Source organism: Oncorhynchus mykiss, chromosome 19 (genome assembly GCF_057628025.1).
Source record: "Oncorhynchus mykiss isolate SJ-2025 chromosome 19, ASM5762802v1, whole genome shotgun sequence".
Classification (NCBI taxonomy): Eukaryota; Metazoa; Chordata; class Actinopteri; order Salmoniformes; family Salmonidae; genus Oncorhynchus; species Oncorhynchus mykiss.
Genome location: NC_143040.1, coordinates 31,383,622 through 31,397,051, shown reverse-complemented (window position 1 = coordinate 31,397,051; position 13,430 = coordinate 31,383,622). Strand labels below are relative to the sequence as shown.

The 13,430-nt window shown below is 41.1% G+C and overlaps 2 protein-coding genes across 11 annotated transcripts in view; one reads left to right on the top strand and one right to left on the bottom strand.

The window, feature by feature from the left end:
* The window catches only part of LOC110497481 (arfaptin-1), a 44,179-nt gene extending 39,072 nt beyond the window's left edge, over nucleotides 1-5,107 (bottom strand). For 2 of the 7 annotated variants that reach the window (XM_021573604.3, XM_090210783.1), the window contains exons 1-2: nucleotides 4,933-5,104; nucleotides 1,806-2,239 (exon numbers count right to left, since the gene is read on the bottom strand). In XM_021573604.3, coding sequence (XP_021429279.2) covers nucleotides 1,806-2,237 — 432 coding nt within the window. In that variant the 5' untranslated portion in view covers nucleotides 2,238-2,239; nucleotides 4,933-5,104. Of the gene's footprint in view, nucleotides 1-1,805; nucleotides 2,240-4,932 lie in introns of all 7 variants that reach the window. The other 5 variants (XM_021573606.3, XM_090210784.1, XM_021573608.3 and 2 more) reach the window with 4 other exon arrangements.
* A 5,541-nt stretch (nucleotides 5,108-10,648) lies between these two features.
* Nucleotides 10,649-13,430, top strand: part of LOC110497482 (protein FAM193A) — a 47,967-nt gene continuing 45,185 nt past the window's right edge. For 2 of the 4 annotated variants that reach the window (XM_036954465.2, XM_021573610.3), the window contains exons 1-2: nucleotides 10,649-11,067; nucleotides 13,117-13,191. In XM_036954465.2, the coding sequence (XP_036810360.1) occupies nucleotides 10,849-11,067; nucleotides 13,117-13,191 (294 nt within the window). In that variant the 5' untranslated portion in view covers nucleotides 10,649-10,848. The remainder of the gene's footprint in view (nucleotides 11,068-13,116; nucleotides 13,192-13,430) is intronic. The other 2 variants (XM_090210781.1, XM_021573611.3) reach the window with 2 other exon arrangements.

Below are 13,430 nucleotides of genomic sequence, written 5' to 3'. Positions count from 1 at the left end.
CAGTAGCCTGGAAACTAGCTGACAAGTTGGGGGAGGGAAGGATAACAACAGCAGCCTCCTGATCAGCTGAACTGAGGGAAGAAACCAAGGCTCGCTTCTTAAAGATCAGGGCAGAACGTAAGGCAACCGGGGCTTACTAGCGAGACGGGTAAAGTGATTGCATAGTATGTGACGACTTCACGCAGCCCATTACAGAAATCGAGTGCATAAACTATAGCCTTTCTATCAAAAAACAAGAGGCAGTTATTATGAAGCCATGACATCACCACCTGAAGCACACTCCATTATGATGCACAATTACTCATTTGACGTTGGCAACGACCCAAGTGAATCTGCATCGAACTAACAGCTTGGAGTGGTTGGATACAGCTGCAGGGGATCTGACTTTGACTGGGAACATCGAGGTAGCCGTGCAAATCACTCTGCCTACAGCAATTACCCAGCCATGTGACAGGCCTATTCAATTCAGGGTGCTGTATCCACACACACAGGAAACACTGGGTGGGATTCTTATACACCGCTCGCGACGCGTGCGTTGCAAAATAAATGTAGAAATCTATGTTATTCAATTATTGCACCCACACTGCTCGCGCACGCCAATGAGCGTCTGTGTTGCCAAGGGCTAAAATAGAACTCCTTTATATTTCTGGTACAGATCACACTGCAAGCCCTGCCTCTCCCATCTCCTCATTGGTTATAACCAAGTGGGTGATTGAAAGACGAACTGTGTTGCCAGTCGGTGTAGTAATACTATGAATGTTTAGATGCCAATCACCATATATGTTCAAAAATGAAAAAGCCTGGAAGGAGGAGAGATGACTAGAAACGATTCGGTTGACAATTTTATCTGTGGATTAATTGTCGGAGTAGAGGTCCTTGTGCATTTCAGGTAAAATAACAAATTAGCTAGCAACAGCAAGCTAGCTAAATAGGACAAATTAGCTAGCAAGTGCAAGCTAACATGCTAAATTGCCATAAAGGTTTAATGCTTTTCGACCTGTTCCCAAATTAATGTAATTGGTTCAGAGATTGTTTTGATATTTTGACCTGCGTGTCATCATCGCGTTTGGTGTAGGGGGACAAAATAAATGTATGCACGATGGCGTACACGCGCAGCCGGTTTGGGTTCCGTGTTACAATTGCTGGGATCAGTCACACGTACAGGCCACACCATGGCTAGGATGGGACAATAGTGTCACTACTGCATAAAGGTGGCTGCTGATATGCTGAGAGTCAAAGGCAAACATAACATCATGGCATGTACCTGTAAACACAACTCAATTAAAGTGAATCAATTAAAATACAAATGTAATTAAACAATTGTATTGGCATTAGAATGCATGCAGGGGAATTCACAGGAAGCATAGACCATCACCAGCATTTTCACTGGTGCTACCAGACACCACAGGACAACAACTAACCAGGAAGTATACCTTGTAAAACTAAGATGGTTACGGAAAATTTAAACCAACAACACAAATGCACTAGCCCAAACACCTACTAGAGTTGCACCAAACAGACAAATTTGAAACGTAAGGGGAAAGCACCAACAACAAAAAAAGGGATCAACAATTAAAGGAAATTTAAAATCAATAATTATTGATTCAGAGCATTAACTCAAGTTCATGTTGTATTTTGTTAAGAAATGGTTCATAAGCTATATCAGCATTGGATATCATAAAAATAACGATATCCTGAACTATGGTGTAATGCTATCCATGTTTTTGTGACATATAGCAACATGAACCAGAGTGCTGGAATTAATGATTCCCAGAGCTGTTCTCTGCATTGAAGATAAATGTCACCTTTGTATGAGTATCTTCATTTTTCTTTTGTTCCTTTGCTGTATCATTATCAGTAGTCACTGTATGGCAATTTTCCCTTTTAGCACCGGCATTGTCAGAATGTGCATTGCCACTAGTGTTTGGAACATCATCATCATGCTCAGCATTCACACTGGTTTGTGTAATTTTGTTGCTCTGAATATTATCATTTTGAGCACCATCGTAGTCTTCAGCATTATTGTTGTCATTTTGAACATCACTGTCGTTTTCTGCTCTGTCATCATGAGGAACTTCATCATTGTTCAGTACATAGTCAGTACAATCAAAGCTGTGAGCATCCTCCTTGCTTGCTCTTCGAAATTCTTCAGTATTCTTAGCCTCCAAAGATGAACCCATTTGCATGTCCTGGGCTGGAGCCTTCCTGGACTCAGCTTCAACACTGACTTCAGACATTCCTGAAAACAAACATAGGAGGGCATGAATAGGTCCCTGCCAGCCATCACATTTAATAACGTAGAGGGCATCGATCCAGGCAGCTGCATTTCAGGCAAACACCTCACGACGCAAGATAACCGTCCTTTCAAGTTATTGATTTGCTGGGGGAAAGAATGTAGCCTAAACTCATGGCACGCTTGCTTGTCCGGTGATTCTGTTTTACTAAGACTTAACAAGGAGTAAATAAGTGTGACGATATTACACAGGCTGACTATTGTTAAGAAGAAATACTAGGACTATTTTAAATGCAACTCCAAAGAGTGGCATAAAGAACATGAGCCACTATTCCAAAGAGACAAATGTCAATGCACATTCTTGCATTCAATGGCAATTAACAAATTAGGTGAATAGCTATGCTGCTGGATAGGCTAGTTCATCACCACACAATCATTGTTTGTGCAGGTATCTTGACCAATGTCTGCAGGGGCGATTCCAGGCAAAAGCGACATAAGTGGTTGCTTAGGGCCCCCAGCTGCCAGTGGGCCCAGATTGATTTTGTTAGTCATTTTCACTCAGATATCACAACATGGCATAAGTCATTACAAAATGCGTATAATTGTAGGAAATTACCTTTAAAAATGCAAAAATGTCTTTCCACCCCATTGGAAAAAGTGGCAGAATTGCAGGAAATTAGCTGTAGAACTGCAAATGCGAAACTGGTTATAAAATTGCAATGTTCTCTCCACCGGACCCCATCGCAAAATGTGTAGAATTGCAGAAACATTGTTTTACAACTGCAACTTTTTCTCTACGCCGAATGGCAATGTGTAGAATGGCAGGTCACGAACTTTTAAAACTAAAATGTCTCTCTTCAGTCAAGAGGAAGGCCACTAAAATGTTTTGAGGTGCAGGGCCCCTCAACCAAATCTCATTTAGGGCCCCCAAATGGCTAGATTCAGCCCTGCATGTCTGGAGATGGAGGGAGGAAGCATCCACTCTGACATTCAAGAAAACACCTTGTAGAGTCCATGCCGACAGAGTAAGGCTGTTCTGAGGACAAAGGGGGGTCAACTCAATATTAGGTAGGTGTTCCAAAATGTTTTGTACACTCAGTGTTTAGGCCTACTAATCTATGACTTTGAACATTCCTGCATTGATGCTATGGACTGGCCCGCACATTCCTGCTTTGTAGGCAAACATAATACCACAAAACTGTGGCTCCAACTGTAAAACAGTGCTTCATGTAGATAACCAGATATTAGACCATATACACGTCATGGAAAACAAAAAATAAAAACATTTAAGGTGACAATTTACCATTTAGACCTCTGAACAGAGAACAATATACTATTCCTCAACATTTTACTCATGACATTGAAGTAATGTTTTACTTTAAAATGAGGGTGCTGATAAATCCTGTTAAGTGAAGGACGCGATTGGCATGATGACATGAACCAAATATATCCAAATGAGGGGATGAGGAAAACTTTTGGTAACAGCTGGTTATGTTGGATATCAATCAGTCAAATGTATTTATAAAGCCCTTCTTACATCAGCTGATGTCACAAAGTGTTGTACAGAAACCCAGCCTAAAACCCTAAACAATGCAGGTGTAGAAGCACAGATGTAGTTGTTATTTGGCTATTTAAATCAACCAATTCATGCGTGATCAGAATTGATGTAAATTACATTTCATGTTGAACACTTTATTCCATAACAGGTTGTTGACCTAAATGTCTGACTTTAGTGGTATATGTAGGCCTATATAGAGAATAATGAAAGCAACAGGGAAATTTCGTTTGGCATGGCCCGTTTCCCCGGGTGTGTGGAGATTTTTGGGAATCTCCAATGGAGTGTCTAAAAACATACAAACTGGGCCATGCAAAACCTGCCGGACTAAATGTCATAATGGACACGTAAACGGTAGTCAGGTCAGTAGTTTGCCATCTTAAAAAAAAGAGGGCATGCTAATTAGTAGCCATCTATAACGTTCTAATTTATCGAATGAAAATAAAACTATTGCCTAACTTTTAATTGATTGCGAGCTAAACCCTGAAAAAGTGTATGGCTTCACTGCTTACCATGGCCTTCCATTCTTACAAAGCAACACTCACTTTGGATTTAAAATAGTAACTAACCGCTACATAGCGAACGTCATAATATTTCTTAGTTAACTAGAAACATTAAACGTAGCTGGCTAGAGAGCAGGTACAGAAACAGTTGCCTGTTAGCTGTAACGTTACTGTTAACCATGAATGACAATGTCGACACGGTCAGTCAGAAGAACGTAACTAACATGTTGCTTAACGTTGGCGGTGTCACTTTCATCATTTGTCCAGCTGAGTACAATCGCCAAACGCGGAAACTAGCGGTGACACAAGAGCTAACTTTTTAGAACTAGTCACGGTAACGTTACCTACCTAACGTTACTAGCTTTCTACACACAAATGTCATTGGTAGTCCCATAGGACGGCGCACAATTGGCCCAGGGTCGTCCGAGTTAAGGGAGGGTTTGGCCAGGAAGGCCGTCATTGTAAAGAACAATTGTTCTTAACTGACTTGCCTAGTTAAATAAAGGTTAAATAAAATAAATAAAAAAGCTAGTTAAGTCACATGACACAGTCATAGCCCGTCACTGCTAGCTAAAGCTAGTTAGCTAGCTTGACTGCTTGTTGTTGTGCTGAAAAACTCAAATATGCAACTGATAATGTACCTGCAGCTTTTGTCCGGACCTTTATCTCTGTGTTTCTTGGTGCAAAAGGTTCCACTCCCGGTATTTGTGAAGAAAATACAGCTAGCTTACTACTTACTGTATAAAATGTAAATCAGCGCCCATTGGTTCCCTGGTGGCCCTGGCCTGTGAAGCTACCCATAATAAGGACGTCAGTGGAATTTGTGGTTCGTATTCAAAATAAAAGTTCCCCACTGAAACTGATCCAAACGGATATAAATAGTGGAATATTACTAGATCATGCTAAACAAGGTTGGAATGTTCTTATATAACTTAACAAATAAATACAATACATAATTAATTTGACAAACAGTAAACAAAAAAACAACAGTCCTAATAGCACTGTGTATGTATTAGACTGCATACTTGCATTAGGGGCGTACATACACTGAGTGTGTAAAACATTAGGAGCACCTTCCTAATATTGAGTTCCATCCCCTTTCGCTCTCAGAACAGCTTCAATTCATCAGGAATGGACTCTACAACGTGTCAATAGTGTTCCATGGGGATGCTGACCCCTGTTGATTCCAATGCTTCCCACAGTTGTGTCAAGTTGTCTGGTTGTCCTTTTGGTGGTGGAACATTCTTGATTCACACAGGAAACTGTTGAGCGTGAAAAACCCAGCAGCATTGCAGTTTTTTGACACACTCAAGCCGGTGCACCTGGCACCTACTACCATACCCATTTCAAAGGCACTTAAATATTTTGTCTTTCCCATTCACCCCTCTGAATGGCACACATACACAATCCATGTTTCAATTGTTATCCAATACACACAATTGAATGACTGGTGAGGTGATTTCCCACAGTCAAAGTCCTGCAATAAGAGCTATGATGATAATATTTGTGTAAATTCTTTGGAAATGTAATCTGTGGGTGTCACTGTGTAGGCTGATACCCAATACAGTGCATTCGGAAAGTATTCAGACCCCATTAACTTTTCCAAACTTTAAAAAAAAGTTACAGCCTTATTCTAAAAAAAATCCTAATCTATCTTCACACAACACCCCATAATTACAAAGGGAAAACAGGATTTTAGAAATGTTGCAAAACTATTCAAAGTAAAAAAACAGAAACACCTTATTTACAGTACATAAGTATTCAGACCCTTTGCTATGAGACTCCAAATTGAGCTCAGGTGAATACTGTTTCCATTGATCATCCTTGAGATGTTTCAACAACTTGATTGGAGTCCATTTGTGGTAAATTCAATTGATTGGACATGATTTGGAAAGGCACACAAATCAAATCAAAATAAAATGTTTTTGGTCACATACACGTGATTAGCAGATTTCATTGTGGGTGTAGCGAAATGCTTGTGTTTCTAGCAACGACAGTGCAGTAATATCTAACAATTTCCCAACATATACCCAATACAACAAATCTAAGTAAGGAATGGAATGAATAATATATACATATATGAACGAGCAATGTCAGAGCGGCATAGAGTAGAATAGTATAGAATACACTATTACATATGAGATGAGTAATGCAAGATATGTCAACATTAAACATTAAAGTGACTAGTGTTCCATTTATTAAAGTGGCCAGTCTATGTATATAGGCAGCAGCCTCTATGTGCTAGTGATGGCTATTTATCACCTATATTATATTAGGTCTATATTAGGTCCCACAGTTGACTGTGCATGACAGAGCAAAAACCAAGCCGTTGTGGTGACCGAGAACCCAATGTTCACTCTGACAGAGCTCCAGAGTTCCTCTGTGGAGATGGGAGAACCTTCCAAAAGGACAATCATCTCTGCGGCACTCCACCAATCAGGCCTTTATGGTAGAGTGGTCAAACAGAAGCCTCTCCTCAATACAAGGCACATGACAGCCCGCTTGGAGTTTGCCAAAACTAGACCATGAGAAACAAGATTCCCTGGTCTGATGAAATTAGAGATTGAGCTCTTTGGCCTGAATGCCATGGGTCACGTGTGGATGAAACCAGGCACTGTTCATCACCTGGTCAATACCATCCCTGATATTTCAGTTTTTTTATACTTAAGCAAAAATGTCTAAAAACCTGTTTTTGGAAAAAGTGAAGGGGTCTGAATACCTTCCGAATGCACTGGATCTTTATGTTCCCAATGCAATTATGCAGTCTAATACATCCACAGTGGGATTATAACTATTTACATAACGACATTCCAACCTTGCTTGGCATTATCTAGTCCAAATATGGCATTATTCCACTATTTGTATCCGTTTAGATGAGTTTAATTTGGCAACTTTTATTTTTAAGTTGTCCAGCAAATTCCACTGTTGTGGATCATCCTTGTTGTGGCTAGTTTCACACAGGTGTTTCTTCATTAGCTTTTATGTTGGCACAAAGTCACAATGTCAAAATTGGCAACAGAAATGTGCTTTTTGGACTTAATTTGAAGTTAAGGCATAAAGTTAGCAGTGTGGTTATGGTTAGGGTTAAAATCATATTTTAAGAAGATACATTTTAGAAATTGGCGGGTTTTAAGACTTTGTGGCAATATAAGCTAGTGTCAACCCTGTTTGAGCTCAGACCAGACCCAGAAAAGGACACTGTGGCCCCGTACAAAGTTACCCTCGGATAGGGCCAACCAGGAAGGATTATAACACTTCGCCAAAACACAGCCCCCACACCACCAAAGGGATATCAACAGACTGCTAACTTACCACTAACTTACTACTAGCAGTACCATCTGGAGCAATGTCTCATAGTGATTCTTTTGAAGGTCTATGTCCCTAGAAATAGAAAATGTGTCCTAGTATTTCAGCAGTGGTAGCTCTCTGTGTGTTATCACTCTTTCTTTCATCCCTCCATCCCATTCATTTTTCACATAGGATTTTACCCTAGGACAAATGATGGCAGTAGAGAACAAGTTATTACACATTCATTCATCATATATCATAGGAAAGCTTATGTTCGTGGCAACTAACCTTTTGACCTTTGACCTTCCGGCTACATATCAGAAATTGCATATATAAATTGCTTTAAAAAATAAACAGCTAATACTTTTATAAAAATATTTGTTTTTCAACCATTAAGAGCAAAAAAGGTAGCCCTATTACATCCGCTGAGCTAAATTACAAAACTGTAATAAAGCCATTGCTCTGCACATTTTAAATGGCTTTTCAAAACAGGATGAACTGAAAAATGTGATTTGGGAAATTTCAAGCAATGACTAGTTGCATTTGTGAGAGGAAAGTCTGTAATAAATGTGTTTTTCCAGCGAGCAGCACAAGAAAGCCTCTACACAGGGCAAAGAGATGGACTATATTGATATTACATATGACTTAATAAAAGTTAACAACGTTATTTGGGTAAGAGTCAATTCAACAGAATAAATAAATACAAATACTAGATTTTAATTGGACAGTTACTTTAAGACATACATTATATTAGGACCATTTAGACTGAAGTACTGAACTTGATTTCAATTCTTTTTGCAGAGCTTTGGGCAGGCCAGGCTAGTGGACCCCAACCCCTCTGTAAGTCATTGTCATGTCAGTGGGGAAACTGAAATCCAAAAATACACACCTAAAATGTCTGCATGTCTGTCTGTTTCACAGCATGTAACATGTCCAATTAAAATCTAGTATTTGTATTTATTTATTCTGTTGAATTGACTTACCCAAATAACGTTGTTAACTTTTATTAAGTCATATATAATATCAATATAGTCCACCACCAAATGCATATTTCAAAGTATATGTGCACCCAAGGAAAGAAAGCTAAGAGCAATTGAATTGTCTCTCTCTCTCTTTCTACAGGTCTGTAAGATGTAAGGATGCACCCCTGTCAAGCTAAGGCAGCGGTGAAGAGCAGGCTGCTGCTGAAGCTGCACCAACTGCTGGAAAATACTCAAATCAAGGTTTTGAATGGATGAAGGACATATAGTGCCATCGAAAAGTATTCAGCCACCTTGACTTTTTCCAAATTTTGTTAGGTTACAGCCTTATTCTACCATGTATTAAATCGTTTTTCCCCTCATCAATCTACACACAAGACCCCATAATGGCAAAGAAAAAACATGTTTTAGAATTTTTGCTAATTCATTAAAAAAATAAGAAATATAACATTTACATAAGTATTCAGACCCGTTACTCAGTACTTTGTTGAAGTGCCTTTGACAGCGATTACAGCCTTAAGTCTTCTTGGGTATGACGCTACAAGTTTGGCACACCTGTATTTGGGGAGTTTCTCCCATTCTTCTCTGCAGATCCTCTCAAGCTCTGTCAGGGTGGATTGGGAGCGTAGCTGCACAGCTATTCTCAGGTCTCTCCAGAGATGTTAGATTGGGTTCAAATTCGGGCTCTGGCTGGGCCACTCAAGAACATACAGAGACTTGTCCCGAAGCCACTCTTGCGTTGTCTTGGCTGTTTGTTTAGGGTCATTGTCCTGTAGGAAGACAAATCTTCGCCCCCAGTCTGAGGTCCTGTGTGCTCTGGAGCAGGTTTTCATCAAGGATCTCTCTGTACATTGCTCCGCTCATCATTGCCTCGATCCTGACTAGTCTCCCAGTCCCTGCCACTGAAAAACATCACCACAGCATTATGCTGCCACTGCCATAATTCACCGTATGGATGGTGCCAGGTTTCCTCCAGACGTGATGCTTGGTATTCAGGCTAAAGAGTTTAATCTTGGTTTCATCATACCAGAGAATCTTGTTTCTCATGGTCTAGTTTTGTCAAACTCCAAGTGGGCTGTCATGTGCTTTTCACTGAGGATGGCTGCCATCTGGCCACTCTACCACAAAGGCCTGATTGGTGAAGTGCTGCAGAGATGGTTGTCCTTCTGGAAGGTTCTCCCATATCCACAGAGGAACTCTAGACGAAGGCTCTTCTCCCCGATTGCTCAGTTTGGCCGGGTGGCCAGCTCAAAGGAAGAGTCTTGGTGGTTCTAAACTTCTTCCATTTAAGATTGATGGAGGCCACTGTGTTCTTGGGGACCTTCAATGCTGCAGACATTTTATGGTACCCTTCCCCAGATCTGTGTCTCGACACAATCATGTCTCGGTGCTCTATGGATAATTCCTTCGACCTCGTGGCTTGGTTTTTGAAGACAGATGACAGTGCCTTTCCAAATCATGTCCAATCAATTTAATTTATCACAGGTGGACTACAGACCAGTGGGCCCAGCAGGAGAGGGTCTGAAAGAGGGGGCGGGGAGAGATGACGAGGAAGATCTACTGCTCAGTGCTCACCACCAGAGATATCCAGGATACTAATGAGAAAGTGTAGAAAGAGAAAGCTGAGATGTAGGTAAGAGCTTTAGGATGCAGAAGATCTTAGGCGCGCCTCCAAGCAGACCAAGGCTGAGAACGCAAGGGCAGAGACGGAGAAAGCTACCCTCCAGGAAATTATTCACACACTTAAAGAAGATGAACAAGGATATAAATGGTGAAGCCAAGTTAATGCAATGAACAATATGTCATGACCTAGTACAGATCACTTGACTGAAATGATAAATACTTGCCCACTCCCCCTTGAGGACACATAATTGCATATACCTACCTGTAGCATACAAATTGCCACTTGTATTGATGAACAGGAGTGGTTATGAATGGGATCATGAATGGTCACTTCTGGTGTTTCTTCCAATTTTGGGGATGCAGTCAGAAAACCAGTCTGTCATTATCCATCTCCCCAGCACTAACGGAAAAAAACATCATTTCCCATGAATCCTCAAAGACAGAGGGGGGAACGTACTGTTGCAACGTAAGCTCGAGCAGCCAATTCCTGTCCAGTGGCCATATTGAAATCTCAAGTCTATCAGGACTCTGAAGGTACTGGGTTAGCTGTCTAACTGGAAGTCTTTCAAATATCGTATTTTTATAACAGAGGGATTTGAGCCAGACATTCCACCTGAGACTCTGCCTGTTACTGAACGGCAAGTTGTCTCTGACTTTTGTGGGAAAATGAGTCCAACCGATGCTAAACGAGGAGCTAAACGCAGGAAGAACAAGCGGGGCGGTGGCAGCAGTAGCACTGTCTGCAGTACCAGTGGCAAGGCCGGGGTTTCAGCCACGGCCCTGAGTCCTCAAGCCACGGCAACACCCGTGTCTACCATGGGCTTTCTGACACCAGGGAGCTCTGGAAATGGGAACATGGTCTCTATAACAGGCCTGAACGGAGAGGTGAGAATATACAGTCGACGTATTGAACACTAACGTTAGAGATCGCGTTTACACATAATCGAGACATTTGAGGCCTGACATTCTTCAGTAACGTTAGCCAAGCCACTGAGGTAGCTAGTTAGTTAACGTTAACTCGGGAAATGGCAACCTGACGTTGACAACAGCCAACAAGTTCGTTTAGCTGGCTAACCATGTTAGTAAACTTTCCAGATAAGGTAACGTGTTAGTTATAACGTTAGCTACTTGCTCAACTTGAACATAAACTAGCCTGGCTGACGTTTCTTGCCATCTTGTTCTAGCTACTCGACAACTACAATGTTGACAGCCCGAAAATAGCATAATTTGCTTACTGCACAGTCGTTATTTTATTAGCTTATTAGCTAACTGTTCGCGACGTTGTGAGTGGATGTTTGTTACTTGCTAGATGGATAACTTAGTTTACACGCTAGATAGTTAGCTAACGTTAGTTATGACCAAGCTGACCATCGACACTGCACTGTGCCCTTAAACTGAATTGTCTCTTGTAACTGACTAGCAACTAGTTACAGAATGCAGCTAGCTAACCATTTCGCATCAATTTGTACAGCCAGTTGGCCTTCCATTTCTTGTCTGATGTTTTCATATTCACAATTTTAGCAGGAGTAGTGGCTCACCAGACTAACGTTACAGGAAGTCTCAGTCGAGTCTGTCAGTGTCATCGGATTTGGCTGCTAAGTAACAGTAGGCCTATAGTTTGTTTACTCGAACCAATTATTTCATTAGTAGTTAGGTCGTCCGCTGCGTTTACAGACACAAGAATAACGTGTAAGACAACTGCAAGACTACTGTCACACAGCCAAGCCAGCCACATAACTTCCACAACCACGATCCTGCAATGTACCAATGGCATAGCTAACATAACAACATTACATACTTTGCTGTGAAATGGCATATTGAGTGTCTTGCTTTACTCTAGGTTTCTTACCTCCTCTCCATATTTTGTAGCTATGCCTTGTCGGTCTCTATATCACAACAGTAGCCAGGGAAACAACATCCACTAATCACCAAAGACTAGGCCTATCATGTGTACGTCACATTGGCTACTACTAGGTTTACCATCTTTAGGGCTGAAGGACTTTCTCATATGATGAGCCAATATTCCCAAACAAGTCCATAATGCAGACTTGTTAATAACTTGTTCGCGACGTTGTCTGTCTAAGCAAATCCAAGGAAAGTCTGATTTGAGCTAAATGCAACGTATTGCACTCACTCATTCAAAGATTGAGTTTCATTAGAATAACTAGCCTATATGCCAGACATTCTCTCCATATACATTCAGTAGGCCGCATCTCTTGCAGGACCAGTTATTGGTCAAATGATTAATCTTGTTGGTTGTGTACTCAAGGAAAGAGAAAGACAGCTGCCAAGAGATGCTGGCTAGTGTACTTACTTTACATGGCATCTGCTACTTGTCTTGGGAAGGTTTGGGGTCAGTCCCACTCAAGACAAACAAAGCAGCTAGGCCAGGCTACTTATTGTGGAAGGAATTTGCATAGATCTGCTCAGCATTTACACTAGTCAGGGCTATTATTTTCATCTAAGAAGTAATATAATTTTCCTCATAACCTTTTGTTTACCTCATGTGTTTTGATGAATTCTTCAGATGTTTACACAATCTTTGCATAGTGCATACATACACTGCATTTGATCTATCAACTCCAAATCGAGACTACACTCCGCATATGTAAAGATCAGCTGTTGAAGACAGAAACAGCAGGTGAACTTGCTGGCCTCGTCAATATACTGCTGCGCTGAGCATTAATATGAAACGTAATATCTGCATATGTTCCTTGCAATATCGGCAGGACACATCAACTGCTTTGTGTTTTATTTGTAATTCAAATAACATAATTCGGAGACAAACCTTAATTGTGTGTGGCCAAGTAGCCCCCAGCCAGGTCAAGTGCTAACATGCTTCAGATAGCCTTGTAATTGACGCTTGGCATCGGTGCTAATGAGAGGGGTGACTCCGGAGGTGTTGGTTCATGTCGGGCCCTTTGTGTCCTCCAGGTCCCTATGAACGGTAACGTTACACCACAATTTTCGGAGGGGCCGGTGAATTCCGACTTCTCTGGAGTCCTTCAGGTAATACATCACTCACTGTCTCTGCAGCTACTCCTGTTAGGCCTACGGTAACATAGATCAGCTTCAGTTTATCTGCTGTGAGTATCACTGTCTGTGTGAACTGAAAAGCCCCGGGGTGGCGTTCAGTAGGCACAAAATGTATGAAAAAAATGGAAATGGCCCATCCTAAACTTTAGGACCAATAACTCTACCATTCAGTTTCCAATTAAACATTTGTTCTACCTGTTTGTGCTTACTGC